This window comes from Atheta coriaria, unplaced genomic scaffold, assembly GCF_025399875.1.
Source record: "Atheta coriaria isolate IRGN ID8LTWV9N9 unplaced genomic scaffold, Caltech_Dcor_3.1 hic_scaffold_16_pilon, whole genome shotgun sequence".
Classification (NCBI taxonomy): domain Eukaryota; kingdom Metazoa; phylum Arthropoda; class Insecta; order Coleoptera; family Staphylinidae; genus Dalotia; species Dalotia coriaria.
In genome coordinates, this window is record NW_027045458.1 from 1,568,157 (window position 1) to 1,583,013 (window position 14,857).

Consider the following 14,857-nt stretch of genomic DNA (forward strand, 5'->3'; position numbering starts at 1 on the left):
AGAAAATATTGCTCTATTTAGATAATACTAACGACATTCTCAGAAAAATGTATAAAGATATCAAATCACACCCTTGATACTTAATAAAACACATACGCGAAGAAAATTCCCCATAAATCTTTTGAAAAAGAACATAAAATAAAAACAAACATAAAATAATATTTTCCATAGGAATACTACCCAAATTGGTGCCGTTTATTAGTTTCTACCGATGCGTGTAATGGCAGTAGACAACTCGTGTACCTCGCACAACGAGGTCGAAACGTGTTTTCAATTTGTTATACTTACATTACAATCGCATGTCATCAACATCAGAAAAAAACCAAATGTTATGTCGTTAGGTCACGAATTTTCTTCGTGCATGTCCATGTCGGCCTTGTGCCCGACAATTACAAACTACATTAAAACAATCAAATCTGCACATTACATCCACATGCCTATGTTTTTATATAAATGTTAAACGAATTGAAACATGTTGATGACAAAAGACAAAGTTTTGTGTTTCGCTGGATGTTATATGCTTGTGCACGCACGAGAAGAGTTTGCGTAGGCTGCCCAGCGGCTCTGGCCATTCGCCATTCGCGGTTAAATAGAAAAGTTTTATATCAAACGCCCGGCGCGCGTTATCAAAAGTGTAACAAAGTTTTAATGCGCTCCGTGCGGCTCTGCGCGCACTCGTTTGCGCTTGAACGTCTGCCAACCGCGAAGAGTTGAAAGTTCACGGACTTCACCGAGTGTGTAAACAATCGATAGGCAGGGAACCTTGACAATATCAACGGAGTTACATCAAGAGTATAAGCAAGCACTTAACACATTGTCACATGAGATATTAATCAATAATAAAAGTAAATTTAGAAATGTTTAGACGAGAGCTGCGGCAATTACTACTTCTGCAACACTTTGTATGTGATATGCAAAAGTTTAACGAGCATTGTGATGAATTTTTAACTCGGATTAATTACACTTCACGTCATTTATTCATTGTGCGTCAAAATGTAAAACTAACAAACTAAAAGTTCACTTCGACCGCAGTGCGATCCAATATTCACATTTTCATTGCTTTGAAAATTGAGGTAAAAATTATTTCTATTCGTAATAAAAGTGTAACTTCAAATGTAATTTACAACTCAGGTGTGTACATTTACTTCAACAGGAATCGAAGAGAAATGAAGCAATAAATTATTCATCACCTAAGCATTCTTTCTCTGCCAATCGATTCATCATTGTACCGGTAATAATAGAACGGCTTGCAATAACGTCATACTTTTTAATGACCGGCTAACACGGTGAAGCAGTATTACTTTCGAACGCAATTCTTTGAAATTGTCAGCTTGAGCACGCTCGAGTGTATTTTCAACGATTTCATTCTCGCATCATGCGAATATTTACTTGGGAGCGCCACATCCTTGCAAAGAAGTGTGCGTGTATTGATCGATGACGCTTGATGGACGATTGTCGGGGCACTTTAATTATTTATTGTTTGGAGCGTCATGCATTGTTTTGTTATGACGAGCTAAGAAAGGAAAACGTTGTCATTCGTTATCATATTAAATATTTATTAAGGCTCTTGTAGAAATTGCAGCAAGTAATAAATAAAAACTATTTTTTATTTATAATTATATTAATAATATTTTACGATATTTGTTCTCTATTATATTACTTTTACTTATTATTTTGTCACGTTTTAACTCGTAGTGTACACAAGTTGACAATACGTGCTTGGTACGCGCTTGGCACAAGTGCAGTTTACACGATGCGCGCAATTATAACCAAAGTTCAAGACCATGTCGGTGGTTGTGAGTCAGTCGCGATGCACGCTTTTGATTTATTAGTTGTACACAATACAAGATTTAAATCTATATATTCAATGGATGTAATTTATATTTTGTGCACGCTTTATTTGTTAAATGCAAGATTATTTTATTTATTGATATGTTGAAGCGTTGTAAATTCAGTTTAAGTGTGAATAATGAATTATTTACCGATATTATTTATTAGTTTTTCAATTTACTGCGTAGGTAGAAATATTAAATAACTTTTGGAATTTACAAATAAAACTATAACTAATAAACAGTTTTAATTAAGTTCTCGTTGATTTTTTTAAATATTTAATAACATTTTTTGCTTAACTTAAATACCAGTGGATGAAAGAACTTTGTGATCAAATATGAGAGGAATGAGAGGATTTAAAGCTAGAAATAAAGAACGCTCATGGAAAATGCAGGCACAAAGCGCAAACACGAGACGGAAAAAAGCGCCAAGGAAATTAAATTTGTCTGGAGGGTGGATAAAGCGAACACTTTCTGCATGGATAATAGTGTGCCAACCCAGCGTCAAAATTAGTTTACTATTTCGAGTAGAAATCTTATTTGAGCTCATTATACGAAATATTCCCAATATCATGAATTTGCCTTTAATTGTATTAATGTTAAATGCGAAAGTGGCAAAGTTTTGATTGCACTTGGTAATTTTATGAGCGGTGCGGACATCGATAGCGCGATGAGCCAACCGAATGCAAACAAGCGATGCTCCTGCGTCGCGACGCTTGATAAATACTTCATTAGCCGATTTTAATCACGCTGCATTAATTAAAGCCCGGCGGGCATTCTGTTCAGCAAGATTCATGTCTGCGAGCAGAGTCATTGCCACTTTTGAGACACGTTTTTACTTAAAAATAGAAAAAGAAGTTTGTATTAAAAGTATTAAAATATTTTATGAATATTTGCATTTATATTGTGTATTGTGTTGCTACAAACAATTTGGCTGATTATGACTGTGATGACTTCTCGAGACTGGTGCTTGTGGATGGCAGTTGTGCGCACTTATTAAACGCAAACTTATTAACGACTGTCAACAATTACAAGCATCGCGCGGCGGGTTGATGATAGTTTCGGTTAAGCACTTTGCAACTTTGCCCGCATGTCGCGTACCAGTTATTGTTATGCGTTATTGTTTTGCGTCTGGGATTATTGCGGAAAATAGAATACGTAATATTCACTTGGCGTCGGTTAGTCAGCGACGACTATTTGACAGAGACTTTTCAACTTCCGCAATAAACTGTCTGCAAATGATTCTGATGAGATGTTGGGCGATATTTGTATAGATGTGAGACATTTATTACGACACAAGATGATTGTCATAGAAAATATAATATTTAGAGCTCAAATAGGTATATTTTGGTTATAATTTATAAATTTTATTTTCATAAATCTTATGAAACTTTAAAAGTTTGTTTGTTTGCTCAATATGACTTCAGAGTTTGAAGAAACATAAAACTTTGTTACGACTTCACATTATAACATATGTTTGTTATATATCCCGGACGAATATGACGCTTTTGTTGTAAACTTTTCAAAGCTTCCGAATGGGAACTTGTATGAAACACAGTAAAACCTACAAGAAAGACGTAACGACGAACGTCAAAGTGCAGTGCGCTGCATCAAAAATTCATTATGCCAATGAAAATGATTTATGTTGCAACAAACTTCAACTTCTTATCTGCCTCCAGACTCTGCTGCAATATTTATTATCACATGTCTATACTTCACATGCTTTAATTTTCTCTCCACCGTTTACTGCATTCTAGAGTAACGAGTGTATTTATATCAACGTTAAAATGAAAATTAAGATGACTTATTAGTTGTCTAAGTGGCAGATGTTAAGCCTGCGTGTTTACGGCGTTATGGGACTTTGCAGAAGTAACGCCTCGGGTTTTAAAAGCCGACAGAGGCGAGGCGGATCGCGCGCGGCTAATAATTAATTACCGAGTTAATCGAAGCTATAATTTTCCGGCCGGGAAGGCGGCGCGCGCTGGCTACAGTTCGCGCCAACTGGAACTTATTCTGCGCGGCGTCAATTTGCCGCATTAATAACTAGCGTGCCATCTTTGCACTGAAACATATTACTATTAGACATAATAATAGAGAAGTTGGCGGCAAAGTTTTCGGGGAAGAACATAGGTACAAAGTTAAAATGACTTTCGGAAATTGGATATTACGCTATGTCAAATTGATGCATGCAATTTCTAAATATGCATTCAGTTAATTATGTTTCTGCGAACCCTGTGAGCATTTCTCTGATTTCCGAATACGTACAAACATTTACCTTCATTCCACTGAATCGTGTACTGTATTGATGTTATTACCCTGAATATGTTTGCTCAGATTATTCGGATTTCCGCATAATAGTGTTGATTGTACTTTAATTAATTCCGTAAAATGCAAAGGAGAAATGCGCATGAAATCAAAGCGTATTGAACACCAATCAATAACAGCACGTAATGACGCACATTATTGCGTCATAAATATATTCGCATCGCATGCATAATACATGCATAATGCGTTGCTTGCGGCAACAATAGATTTGCGATTGCACTGATTACGATTGATTACAATAGCGTGGACGTGTGCACTGGTCAACATACACACAACACACATCTACGTAAGTGATGTGCTAATTTCACGGAATGATGTTTTGTCTCATCACACGAGACACACCCAGGCGTATGATTAATTCCGCGAGCGACAGCTGGCAATCCGATCATCGAGGTCTCGTCGTCTAAGGATAATTTGACAAATGGTCCGATAATACGGTGTTATATTTTGACGAAGTCTGAAAGGCGTGCGATTGGGACGCGGTGCATTAGAAAATGATGAAAATAAGACAATGAGGTTCGGCGCTTTGCGCACGAGTAACTGTAAACCAGTGGAGTCGACGACGGCGGCGGTGACGTCGACGAGATTGCGATTTAGATTGGAAATCTCGCATTACCCATCACGTTTTCGCCTTCAATTTAACTTCCAATCTGGAACGATCCGATCACCTCTTTGCTTCGGTAAATCGCTTCCTTGGTGTTAAAACGACGAGCGATTTAAACTTTATAACAATCGGAATCGAGTAAAATCCCGAGTTTTGATAATAGCGGCGTATTAAATTACTGTTAGCGTAATTAATTTTGTTTGTATTAATTAGTTCTGTGTCTGGTTTGGATAGTTTTTTCATAGGATTGAATGTTCATTTGTACGATGTACACGTTTGGAGCTTGGTTCATTCCATCGTGTGCAAAATGCGCAGACAATTTGATAACGTCCGCCGCCGCCGGCGGTCGCGCTTTATCTACATACATTATTGCGTTTATTGTGTGGTGCATTTAAATGTGCGGCGGTAACCCGTCGCCTCCACCAATTTTGACGCTGTTCCATTGCAATTCGAACACTATTGCGATCGCAACGCGATTAGCTTTATTTGCGTGACCTTTGTGGGTAATATACCGAGGGTAGCCGTAATTATTATCCCTAAAATATTTTAACTTTAACTTAATAATTATCAATATAACTTCTAAAGTAACTGTTAATTTTCCTGTTCATCTCCCACAAGTGAATCAGTCTCTTATCGCAGGAAGACATCCCGTTAATCGTCAATAGTTGAAAGCCCTCGTTCACCTGCCACATGAAAGCGGATATTTTACAACGCTTTGTGCGGCACGATGGCGGCGCTAATTGGTACCGCGTACGCAGACGTCTCCAGCCGCCTTCTTGATGATGGGCGCCCGTGCAGGATGCACGCTCGAGTGTTCAATGCGGCGTACACGCACATTACGCCGCTGCTCAAATTGAGACCGTAACGACGTGCTCTCGTGCTCGTTACGTTTTAGTATTATATGCTCTTTCCTGCCCGCCCTTGCCCTTTTCCGTCTTTGCGATAAGAGAAGCGTCGCGAGGTTACTCCACAGGTCTCGCATTAACTGAACGAAGTGAACCTCTTCACGTTTCTAAGGCGCATTTTGTGAATGGTGTTTGCGTCGTTTGCGAGCGCAAAAAACTAATTAGCGTTAATAAGCGATATCGCTTTTCGTTTTGTTTGCTTTTCATGGGGTGAAATTCGTTTAAAATTGCGAATTTCAACGTTCAAGATGTTCGTTTACAAATTTTAATCTTAATTGACATTTTAAAATTAAAATCCTTTCCATATGGTTAACTTAAACTTAAACTAAACAACGATGAAATGTTGGTGCACACAAAGTGACGCAGTTACTGCAAACTTAACCTCCAATAGATGAAACGTATACAACGAAAAAACATACAATGAAAACAAAGCCTGAGCCAAAAATATGAACCATACGAAGCCACAAACCGTGATTTTTAAAACATTGTTCCAGTTGAATTAAAATTTAAGAGGCAGCCCTCAGTATGCCCTAGGGATTAGAATATAGTCGCACCTACAGGTTGTTATGGACAGTTTTATCTAGGAATTTCTTTTGTTTGAATTAACTTCGTGAAACTTGTTTGATATTTTACTTTAATGTCCTTTTAGTCAAGTTATTATGAACCGAAATTTAATATCCAATAATATTCCTTGTAACTGTAAGTTTATTTCATCCGCAGTCATGGTCTCTAGCGTGTTTGCTTTTTATGTCTTTTATATTCTTCCTTATAACGATCATAACTAAGATTTTACTGCTTTACTACTCGTCTCAATTGTGTGTGACATTAACGCGTTTCTATATTTCCACATTTACATTCGCAATATACACACAGCTCATCTTTTATTTCCATTTGAAATGTCTTTCAGACGAAATTAAAGTGTCAATCCAATGGTTTTATCCACCCCTTGACAATTTTCTCTTCTCGATTTTTTGTTGCTTACCGATTTATCTAATTTTTTGCCGTTAGCTCTGGAGCGAACGACGTGCAATTTGTCTATACGTAAATCTCTCTCTTCGTATCTTATTTACGCGTTTTTTCGCTTTGTTGCAGAATGGAACAACATGTCGGGTCACGACAGGGTAAAGCGACAGCTCTCCGTCTCGTCGGACAGCAAGCTGTTGGATGACGACATCAGGAGGAGACGCGCGTGATCCTCAGACCGAAAAAGCCCCGAGACCCAAGTCGGAGGTGCTTCTCAATCAGGGGTCGGACCATCGCCGGATGAAGCGCTTCTCTGCTTTCGGGGTAAGTAATGCTTATAATCAACTTATTTTTTGTGTTTATTAAAACACCATTACAACTGTATTGAGCAAATAAATTCTGTTGCCCATTTTGAAGTTGGCGCAAACGTTTCATGAGATCCTAAGGGTTCAAACGCGTATATAAATCAACATTAAGTATTTATGTCTGTAGACTTGCGGCGAAATGAGTTTCTTGTAAAGCCATCGCATCATATTTTTGCGGTTGGAACATTTTTCATACCAGAGCGAAGTCTGGGCAGTGGAGCAATCGATCTCCAGCGTTTTTTCAAGTCAAACCTTGGGAATTATTACACCTCGACTGCACTCGCAGCGATCGCGTTCATCGATCACGACCAAATGCTTCCAAAGTTTATGAGAAACGAATGCAAACGATGCGCGCATATTACCTAACCTCGTAACATACTTTATGATCCTTTTTCAAGCGACATTTTTAGCTTTTATACATTTCCACATTTCAGTATTTTTTACTATATTTTTTTTGTTTCTGGGAATGTTGATAAATTATTTTGTTATTTTCTGTTATTCTCACCTCGCCCCTTGTTATCCTCGCTTGTTAGTCCCGGATGTATACGATGACAGCAGCTTGGGGCACTTTAGCGACGCGCCTAATTAGTAAATAACCCAGTTGTGTCCTGAGTTCGTTTCGCACCGCTTTTGCAAATCGCCCTATGACATCCATCCAGATGGGAATTCTCTTCGTTCAGCAAGGCGCGCTTCTTTATTCAATTAAAATCAAAGCCGCGAGCGAAATACGCACTCAATCAACAAACAAACAAATATCCATCTGGCAGAGCGCCATCCGCGACCCATTCTCTTCCATTACGAGTAAAATCATTAAACTTCCAGCGCTACTAAAACGAAGGCAACGAAATTAGCGAATCCAATGAAATGAGCGCACTTAATTTCCATGGCTATTTCCTTTATTTACCTCTCCTATTTTATTTTATAATATTAATTTTGCTAATGTGGTGCTTTGAAAAAAGCGTCACGTATCACGGGTCAGGATCAGGTCGTCTAGACGCCTGCGAGGGTGCAGCCGGACTTGAGTTAAAGAAATTATTTGCGCCCACCTCCCGGCGCTCGGAATATACCTAATCACTGGGTTGCCCTGAATGGGAAACCAGGCGCGTTTGTTGCCGCGTTTCCGGAAGCAACGGCCATCGTCAAATTTAAAATGCACCCGCGTCTCGGTGAATTGCACCTACGTGACTTCAATGCGAATAAAAAAAGTAGTCATTCAAACATACGCTGTGAATGTTTATGACCCGTTTTTTCTTGAGTCGCTCATTGCGTTCTAAGCGCGGAGACAAAGGACGCATTAGAAAGAATTCAATAAAAAAGACTCTGAGTCTAATTGATCTGCGTTGTGTTTTATCGTCGGTTGTTATCTTCCCTTGCGCATTCGTGCATGTGCGAACGTTAAGCGAGAGGTTTTATTGCTTTATTTTCGCAAACGAACTCAATGCGGTGGCTTTCATCGGTGTCGATGACTTAGATGACGCAGTTGTAGTGGTAATCATTTAATTGGAAACGTTTTCGAACTTTGGCTTCCCCGGCCACATGAATTAATGTCTTTGTTTTTGTCGCAGGGCGATTCGCCGTTTGGAAAGTCCGAGGCTTACATTAAATTAGAACAATTAGGCGAGGGATCGTACGCAACTGTTTATAAGGGTTTTAGCAAGTACGTATGCCACCCCCATTAATTTTCCTCGCTCGCTGTTATAATTAGCAGATTAGCGAAGCGATTATTGCGCGCGCGCTCACCCTTTCGAAAGGGTGCGCTCGTTGGCAACAAGCGCAACGCCAGCCAGGATTCTAATTGGGTTTGTTTGCGCTCTGTTTGTTTACAGTTTAAAAAATCAAGTAGTAGCATTGAAAGAAATTCGGCTGCAAGAGGAGGAGGGTGCTCCCTTCACGGCCATTCGGGAGGCTTCCCTTCTCAAAGAACTGAAACACGCCAACATTGTCACTTTACATGACATTGTACATACGCGAGAAACGCTTACGTTTGTGTTTGAATTTGTTGTAAGTATATCAAATTATCTGCATCCTAATGAGATGGTAAATTGATTTTTTTTTTATTCTCTAATGCAGCATACAGACTTATCACAGTACCTGGAGCGACATAGCGGAGGCCTGGATCCACGCAATGTCAGACTGTTTCTTTTTCAATTACTGCGGGACTATCATACTGCCATGCGCGCCGCGTCCTGCATCGCGACGTTAAGCCGCAGAATCTGCTGATCAGCGAGATCGGCGAACTGAAGCTAGCCGACTTCGGTCTTGCCCGAGCCAAGTCCGTGCCCAGCCACACCTACTCCAACGAGGTGGTGACGCTTTGGTACCGGCCACCAGACGTATTGCTGGGCAGTACAGAGTACTCGACGTCGCTGGACATGTGGGGCGTCGGTTGTATCTTCGTTGAGATGATCACCGGCATGGCCATTTTCCCCGGTAACCGCGACACGTACGACCAGCTTGACAAGATATTTAAGGTAATATTACTTTAGTTTTAATATGTATGGATGTGATTTTTATTTATTGTTGTTGTGTTGTTCAGGTGCTTGGTACGCCGACAGAGGAAACATGGGACGGTGTGACGCGATTGCCCGGCTACAAGCCACATAAACTAGTGCTATATAGACCTAAGAACTTGGGCATTTATTGGCCGCGACTGTTCGACATCGCGCAGGGCGAAGCGATGGCCTCCTCTCTTTTGCAGTTGAACCCTGAGAATCGGATAGGTGCTGACGATGCCATGCAGCATCAGTATTTCGCCGGATTACCTAAGAAACTACACGAACTCCCGGACGGTATGTCAGATTCTATTTAAAATAGTTACACAAACAAAACCTTTTGGTTTCACTTACTAATTTATTGATTATTTCTAGATGTGTCAATATTCAGTGTTGAAGGTGTGCACTTACATACCGAAATGTCGTTTTTCAAACCGCGACCGAAGTAAAGCGAGTTGCGACGCAAACTCAGGAACAATACCTATATTAAATAAACTCTAAACAACTATTGTAAGCAATGATTTCACGAAATTTCACACCGACGAAAATGCTACAAGATACCAACCGAACACACTTAAAACACAATGACCTGGCTTGACTGTGCTACACTTGCTCTTCATCTCTTGCGGAGTCGCCACCCACGACACTATTTTTACAACAACATAAGTTTAACGAATCAAGGATGCGATAGGTCTGCGATAGAAGACATTTTCCTGGAGCTGACGCTGTCAGCCAGAACGTGCTTCACCAATGTACAGCTACTATCTAAATAAATGAAGAATTATGTGAATCGCTGCGTACATATCGCGTACGCAATCAATGCCGGATTATATTTTATTATGTTTTTAAGTCTTATAATTATTTTTTTATAATTATTGTCTTATTCGTTTAGTGATTATAATTTTATGATAATGGAGCGTCTCTTTTTTAAGGGCTAATTTTACAATGGAGTTTTGTACCAATTGTACATATTCATCTTTCATATTACGTACATATAGTCACCAGTTAACATTACGGGAATGAGCGCATCGAAGAAAATTCTTCATCTTCATGAGCCGGAAGTTTTGATTTATGTTTATAGTTTTTGCGTGAACTGGCAAACAATGGATGATGCAAAAAAGGGCTAAAGTGCAAACGATCAGCTGACAAACATAAAAATTCGCTAACAAATAATGAAATTGCATTGATAAACAAACCAAAAATGAAATTTTGAAAATAGATCCATTCCTTCCATGGTGCTCAATTATAAAATATACTATTATAATGAAAATATGAAGAAAATATTAAAACGAAGAGTTGTTGCAAGGAGACGAATGTCGATACTATTAATTACGATGATGATATACTGATAATGAAATATGCATTACTTGAAACATGATTATTATTTATATGATTGATGTTAACCACTAAATGAAGCAAATGAAAGACTGCATTATGATGGCACGCAAAAAGTCGGTAAATGTCGATAGAGGATCACTGTGCACTGCAATAGAAATCAGTATGCTGCCATGTTTGTGATTCTAGTATCTTCTGAATTGATTCGTAGTTGAACTCAGTGTTAACGAGAGATTTGTGTGGCGCCTGATTGCAGTCTTCAATTGTAGTTCAACTGTAAATTTGTCATATAAAAGACTAGTAAAACGAAACATGTATCTGGTCACAGATTGTAGTTCTTAATTAAAAACTATGGGCTGTAAATGCTGTAAATTTATATGTTTGCAGTCATTCGGTGGACTGAAGCTGGCATTGTGCTGCCAACAAGCAAACTTCTGCTAAGTTTACTTTGATTTTATGATAATATGCCGGAAAATTTCATGTGATTTCATGTGCTCTTAATTTTTAATTAAAATGTTAGAATTGTTTACAAGGAATTCATAACATTGGTATGATTCATTTGGTTCATTTTTGATTATGTACTTGTAAAACTCATCTACACTATAAACCATTATCTTTAAGTTACTTTCTCTCTTTATTTTATAATTATTTGCCTTATATTTTTCACGATCTTATAGTTATGAAGTTCGCCAATGAATTGTGTAAAATATAGTTCGTAAAATTAGCATATTGCGTTGCATTTACTAGTTGAATAAAACGACAAGAGACACCAAAAACAAAAGGTACGAAAACACAGTAGACCAAGAATTCTTGTGGTTGTGGTGAATAGAAATTGACTTACAATTCACTAAAATACTTCATAGAGTTGAACTTAGTGCCCCATCTATAAAGAAACTCCATTACATAACTTCAGCCTCGAAATTTGTTAAGCCATTTAAGAAGCACTGTACCGAAATCATACATGTAAGCGATGTGTCAATCCTTTAGAAGTGTAGATCGACCTGACAGCAAAACAATCCTCGGAAATCCATTTACTTGATATACAAGTTAACTTATAAATTAAGCATAGACCAAGATTAATGATAGTTAACAAACGAATCAAATTTACGCGATACGTGCCAAACTGAAACGGAATAATGTGAACAGGTAGCTAAACGTGATTATCCAATTTAACTATGACTAGCATTCAATGATTTTGCATCGATTAGCGTTTTCAATATTTAAGAAAATACGGTTGATTCTTTATGCAATTGCTAAACTCTTACATCTTTCTCTTGCACTCTTAGATGTTCAGTAATGCTTCATAAAATGGAAGCATTTGATTGCATTTCTCAACTAATGTTCAGAATTGAGTAAAATTCAAAATTGAAATTTCTTTCATGGTCACTGTAAATTTGAATCACCTTACTTGATAACTTTCTAATACTATCACTAAATAGAGCAGGTAAATAACGAGACATTTCGTAAGAAAGTAAATAAATAATATTAGGCCTAAACGAAACGATGAATTAGGTAGACATTCATAATTAGCACGATTCGTTTCAGTCGTCGGACATCGTTAAGAAACTTTAAACAATCAAGAGTTGTTCGTAATTTGCGATAAAGAGATTTTAGATAATTAACATGTAAAATCATCATCAAAATCATTAACTATAATAGCATTGTTAGCGATCGATACTAGTAAAAAACATAATGTCTGTTTGACTACGAAATTTGATAGCACGTTATTGTCGTAACTAGTGGAAGAAATTACGATTTAGTCCAAGGCACTAAAGGTACGCGGCAAAATGCACCCCTCCTTTACGGTACGTCCAACTTACTTCTGCGAGGCCACATTTCGTGGACGATGCACCAGTAAGCGTCCTGTTCTTAATATGAAGCAAATATGTAATATGCACGCGAAATTACAATATCGATATATGATAACTAATTGATAGTGATGATTAGGCTGACATTATAGCAAATTATTTCGATAACGTTTGCGAAATATAATTATCTAAGACAAATTCATTAAAACAAAAAAAGAAGAAAATGCGTTTGTTGATTGCACTTGATTAATTTAAAGCACCAACATATGCGAATACACGACCCACTCAATATTCTAAGCACGCTTTCACGGCTACATAATTTTTCATTTTGTTTCTCATTCAACTAATATCGAAAATCATTGTAACAAGAATAAGTATTAAATCAAAATGATTTCATTTTCATTCTGTAGGTATCATCCGAACAGAGCAAACGAAAATTTGATAACAAAAAGAAAGAAATAGCGATACACTTATGAATATCACTCTGTATCCACATCAGTTTTACTGACTTTGATTGACAAACAAAAAACGTAAACTCAACATGAACTTTTCAAAGTGAATGAATGTGTTTCTGAACGTAAAAAGACAAATATTATAATGAAACAAAAAAACACGCAATTTTCAGTAATAAACTGATGGTCGCTGTGATAAGAGTTGTTAATAACAATTATTAATTAAATGATTACGATTGGTAATTACTATATTAATAAAAATATACATTGATTAGGTATGTATTTATTAAATATTTAAAGAAATTTTATTGATTATGATGACGATTGATTGAGGAGAAGATATATAAGGAAAGAAATATTGAAAATTGAACTAAATCCGATGAGATACAACACACCGACGTCGTATACACACGAATATGAAGGTGACTTGTATGGATAACTTGTACGAAGTTGCATTGTAAATAGTTATAGTTGTTTATATTATAATTGATAATTATACAGAATTATCGAAAACAATATTAAGTAATAAATGTCTTTGTATAACAGGAAGCATTTCAGCTTCAATTTGTTTTATGTTTTAATTATTGGGTATTTTATTTTTTATGAATTTTTTTGTTCAACAAGTCGACTTTTTCTTTTTTGTCGTTATAAGAGGAAGGGCTTCTTTATTTCATTTATACTGGATTTTTGTTTTGTTTATTCAACTGCTCAGCAAACGGTTGCTTTCTGGAGTTTATCTTTTTCATTCAAATTAATTTTGTGCCTAGTATAATTGTGATTTTACAATGCGCTGTAAATTTGATGTAGTTTGAAATTAATATGATTTTATTAAAAATAAAACCATATTTAAGAATGTAGTTTATATCGATTTTAACACAGTTTGTCCTCAAGTTAAACTCTAAGATTTTGTATGTTATCTCTAGATGTGCATTGTATACATTCAACTTTATTTCATGTTCCGTGAGTGTAAATCAACACTCATGCGTATATTGCTGCAAGATGTCAGTGCGGTTCTTGATGCAGGTATGTCCAGGTATCAGTAACTCGCGTGTTGTGATCTAGTGCGGTTGTGTTACCTGCCCAATTTGTTTTGATCGTCGCGTCGAACGTGTTTCGCTGCCTGCGAGATGGAATTTTCACTTAGTTTTCGGTTTATTGGCAAAAGTAGTACATGTGGCGACATGCGTGTGTGCCTCTCGGTGCAAACAACCTTCGCCCTTACTAGGTAGTAACGGATGTTCAAGGATATTTTTCCTCCTGCTGCTGTCGGCGTGATTTTCGTTGCGTTGTGTGCGACAATGGTAAATTTATAATAAAATTATTCTTTCCTTATTTATTTATTGCATTTCACGCTTGTTGTTATTTGCTATGTAGTACAGTGGAATCCCGGTAATCCGACCCGGCTTAATCCTGCACCTCTTGTAATCCGACAACAAGGGTCGCAAATGCGTGAATGAACAAGTTATAACTTGTACGTACCACTACTCAAGGCTCGAGGCGACGGGTATAGTTTTAAATCTGATTGCTCAATTTGGATTTAAAATTAAACAAAAAAAATTATGAATATTTTAATTCTTCTAAAATTGATTGATTCATAATTTTAATTATTTTAGTAGGTACATTTATTTGTACACTTTTATTTCCTAATGTAAAATTACAGTAGAGTCCGGTTATAATGACATCGAAGGGAATTGACAAACACGTCATAATAAGCGGACGTCATACAAAGCGTTTTGTGAAATGAAATCCCTTTTTTATGTAAATACTACTTAACTGGCA

General features: G+C 37.3%; 1 protein-coding gene across 1 annotated transcript in view; it reads left to right on the plus strand.

Annotated features, from left to right (window-relative positions):
• The window catches only part of LOC135802248 (cyclin-dependent kinase 14-like), an 88,991-nt gene extending 78,646 nt beyond the window's left edge, over positions 1-10,345 (plus strand). Inside the window, 9 exon segments of the mRNA XM_065315798.1 lie at positions 6,756-6,836; positions 6,839-6,871; positions 6,874-6,950; positions 8,557-8,648; positions 8,818-8,992; positions 9,062-9,143; positions 9,146-9,462; positions 9,528-9,780; positions 9,859-10,345. Coding sequence (XP_065171870.1) covers positions 6,756-6,836; positions 6,839-6,871; positions 6,874-6,950; positions 8,557-8,648; positions 8,818-8,992; positions 9,062-9,143; positions 9,146-9,462; positions 9,528-9,780; positions 9,859-9,932 — 1,184 coding nt within the window. The 3' untranslated portion in view covers positions 9,933-10,345.
• The last annotated feature ends 4,512 nt before the right edge of the window (positions 10,346-14,857 follow it).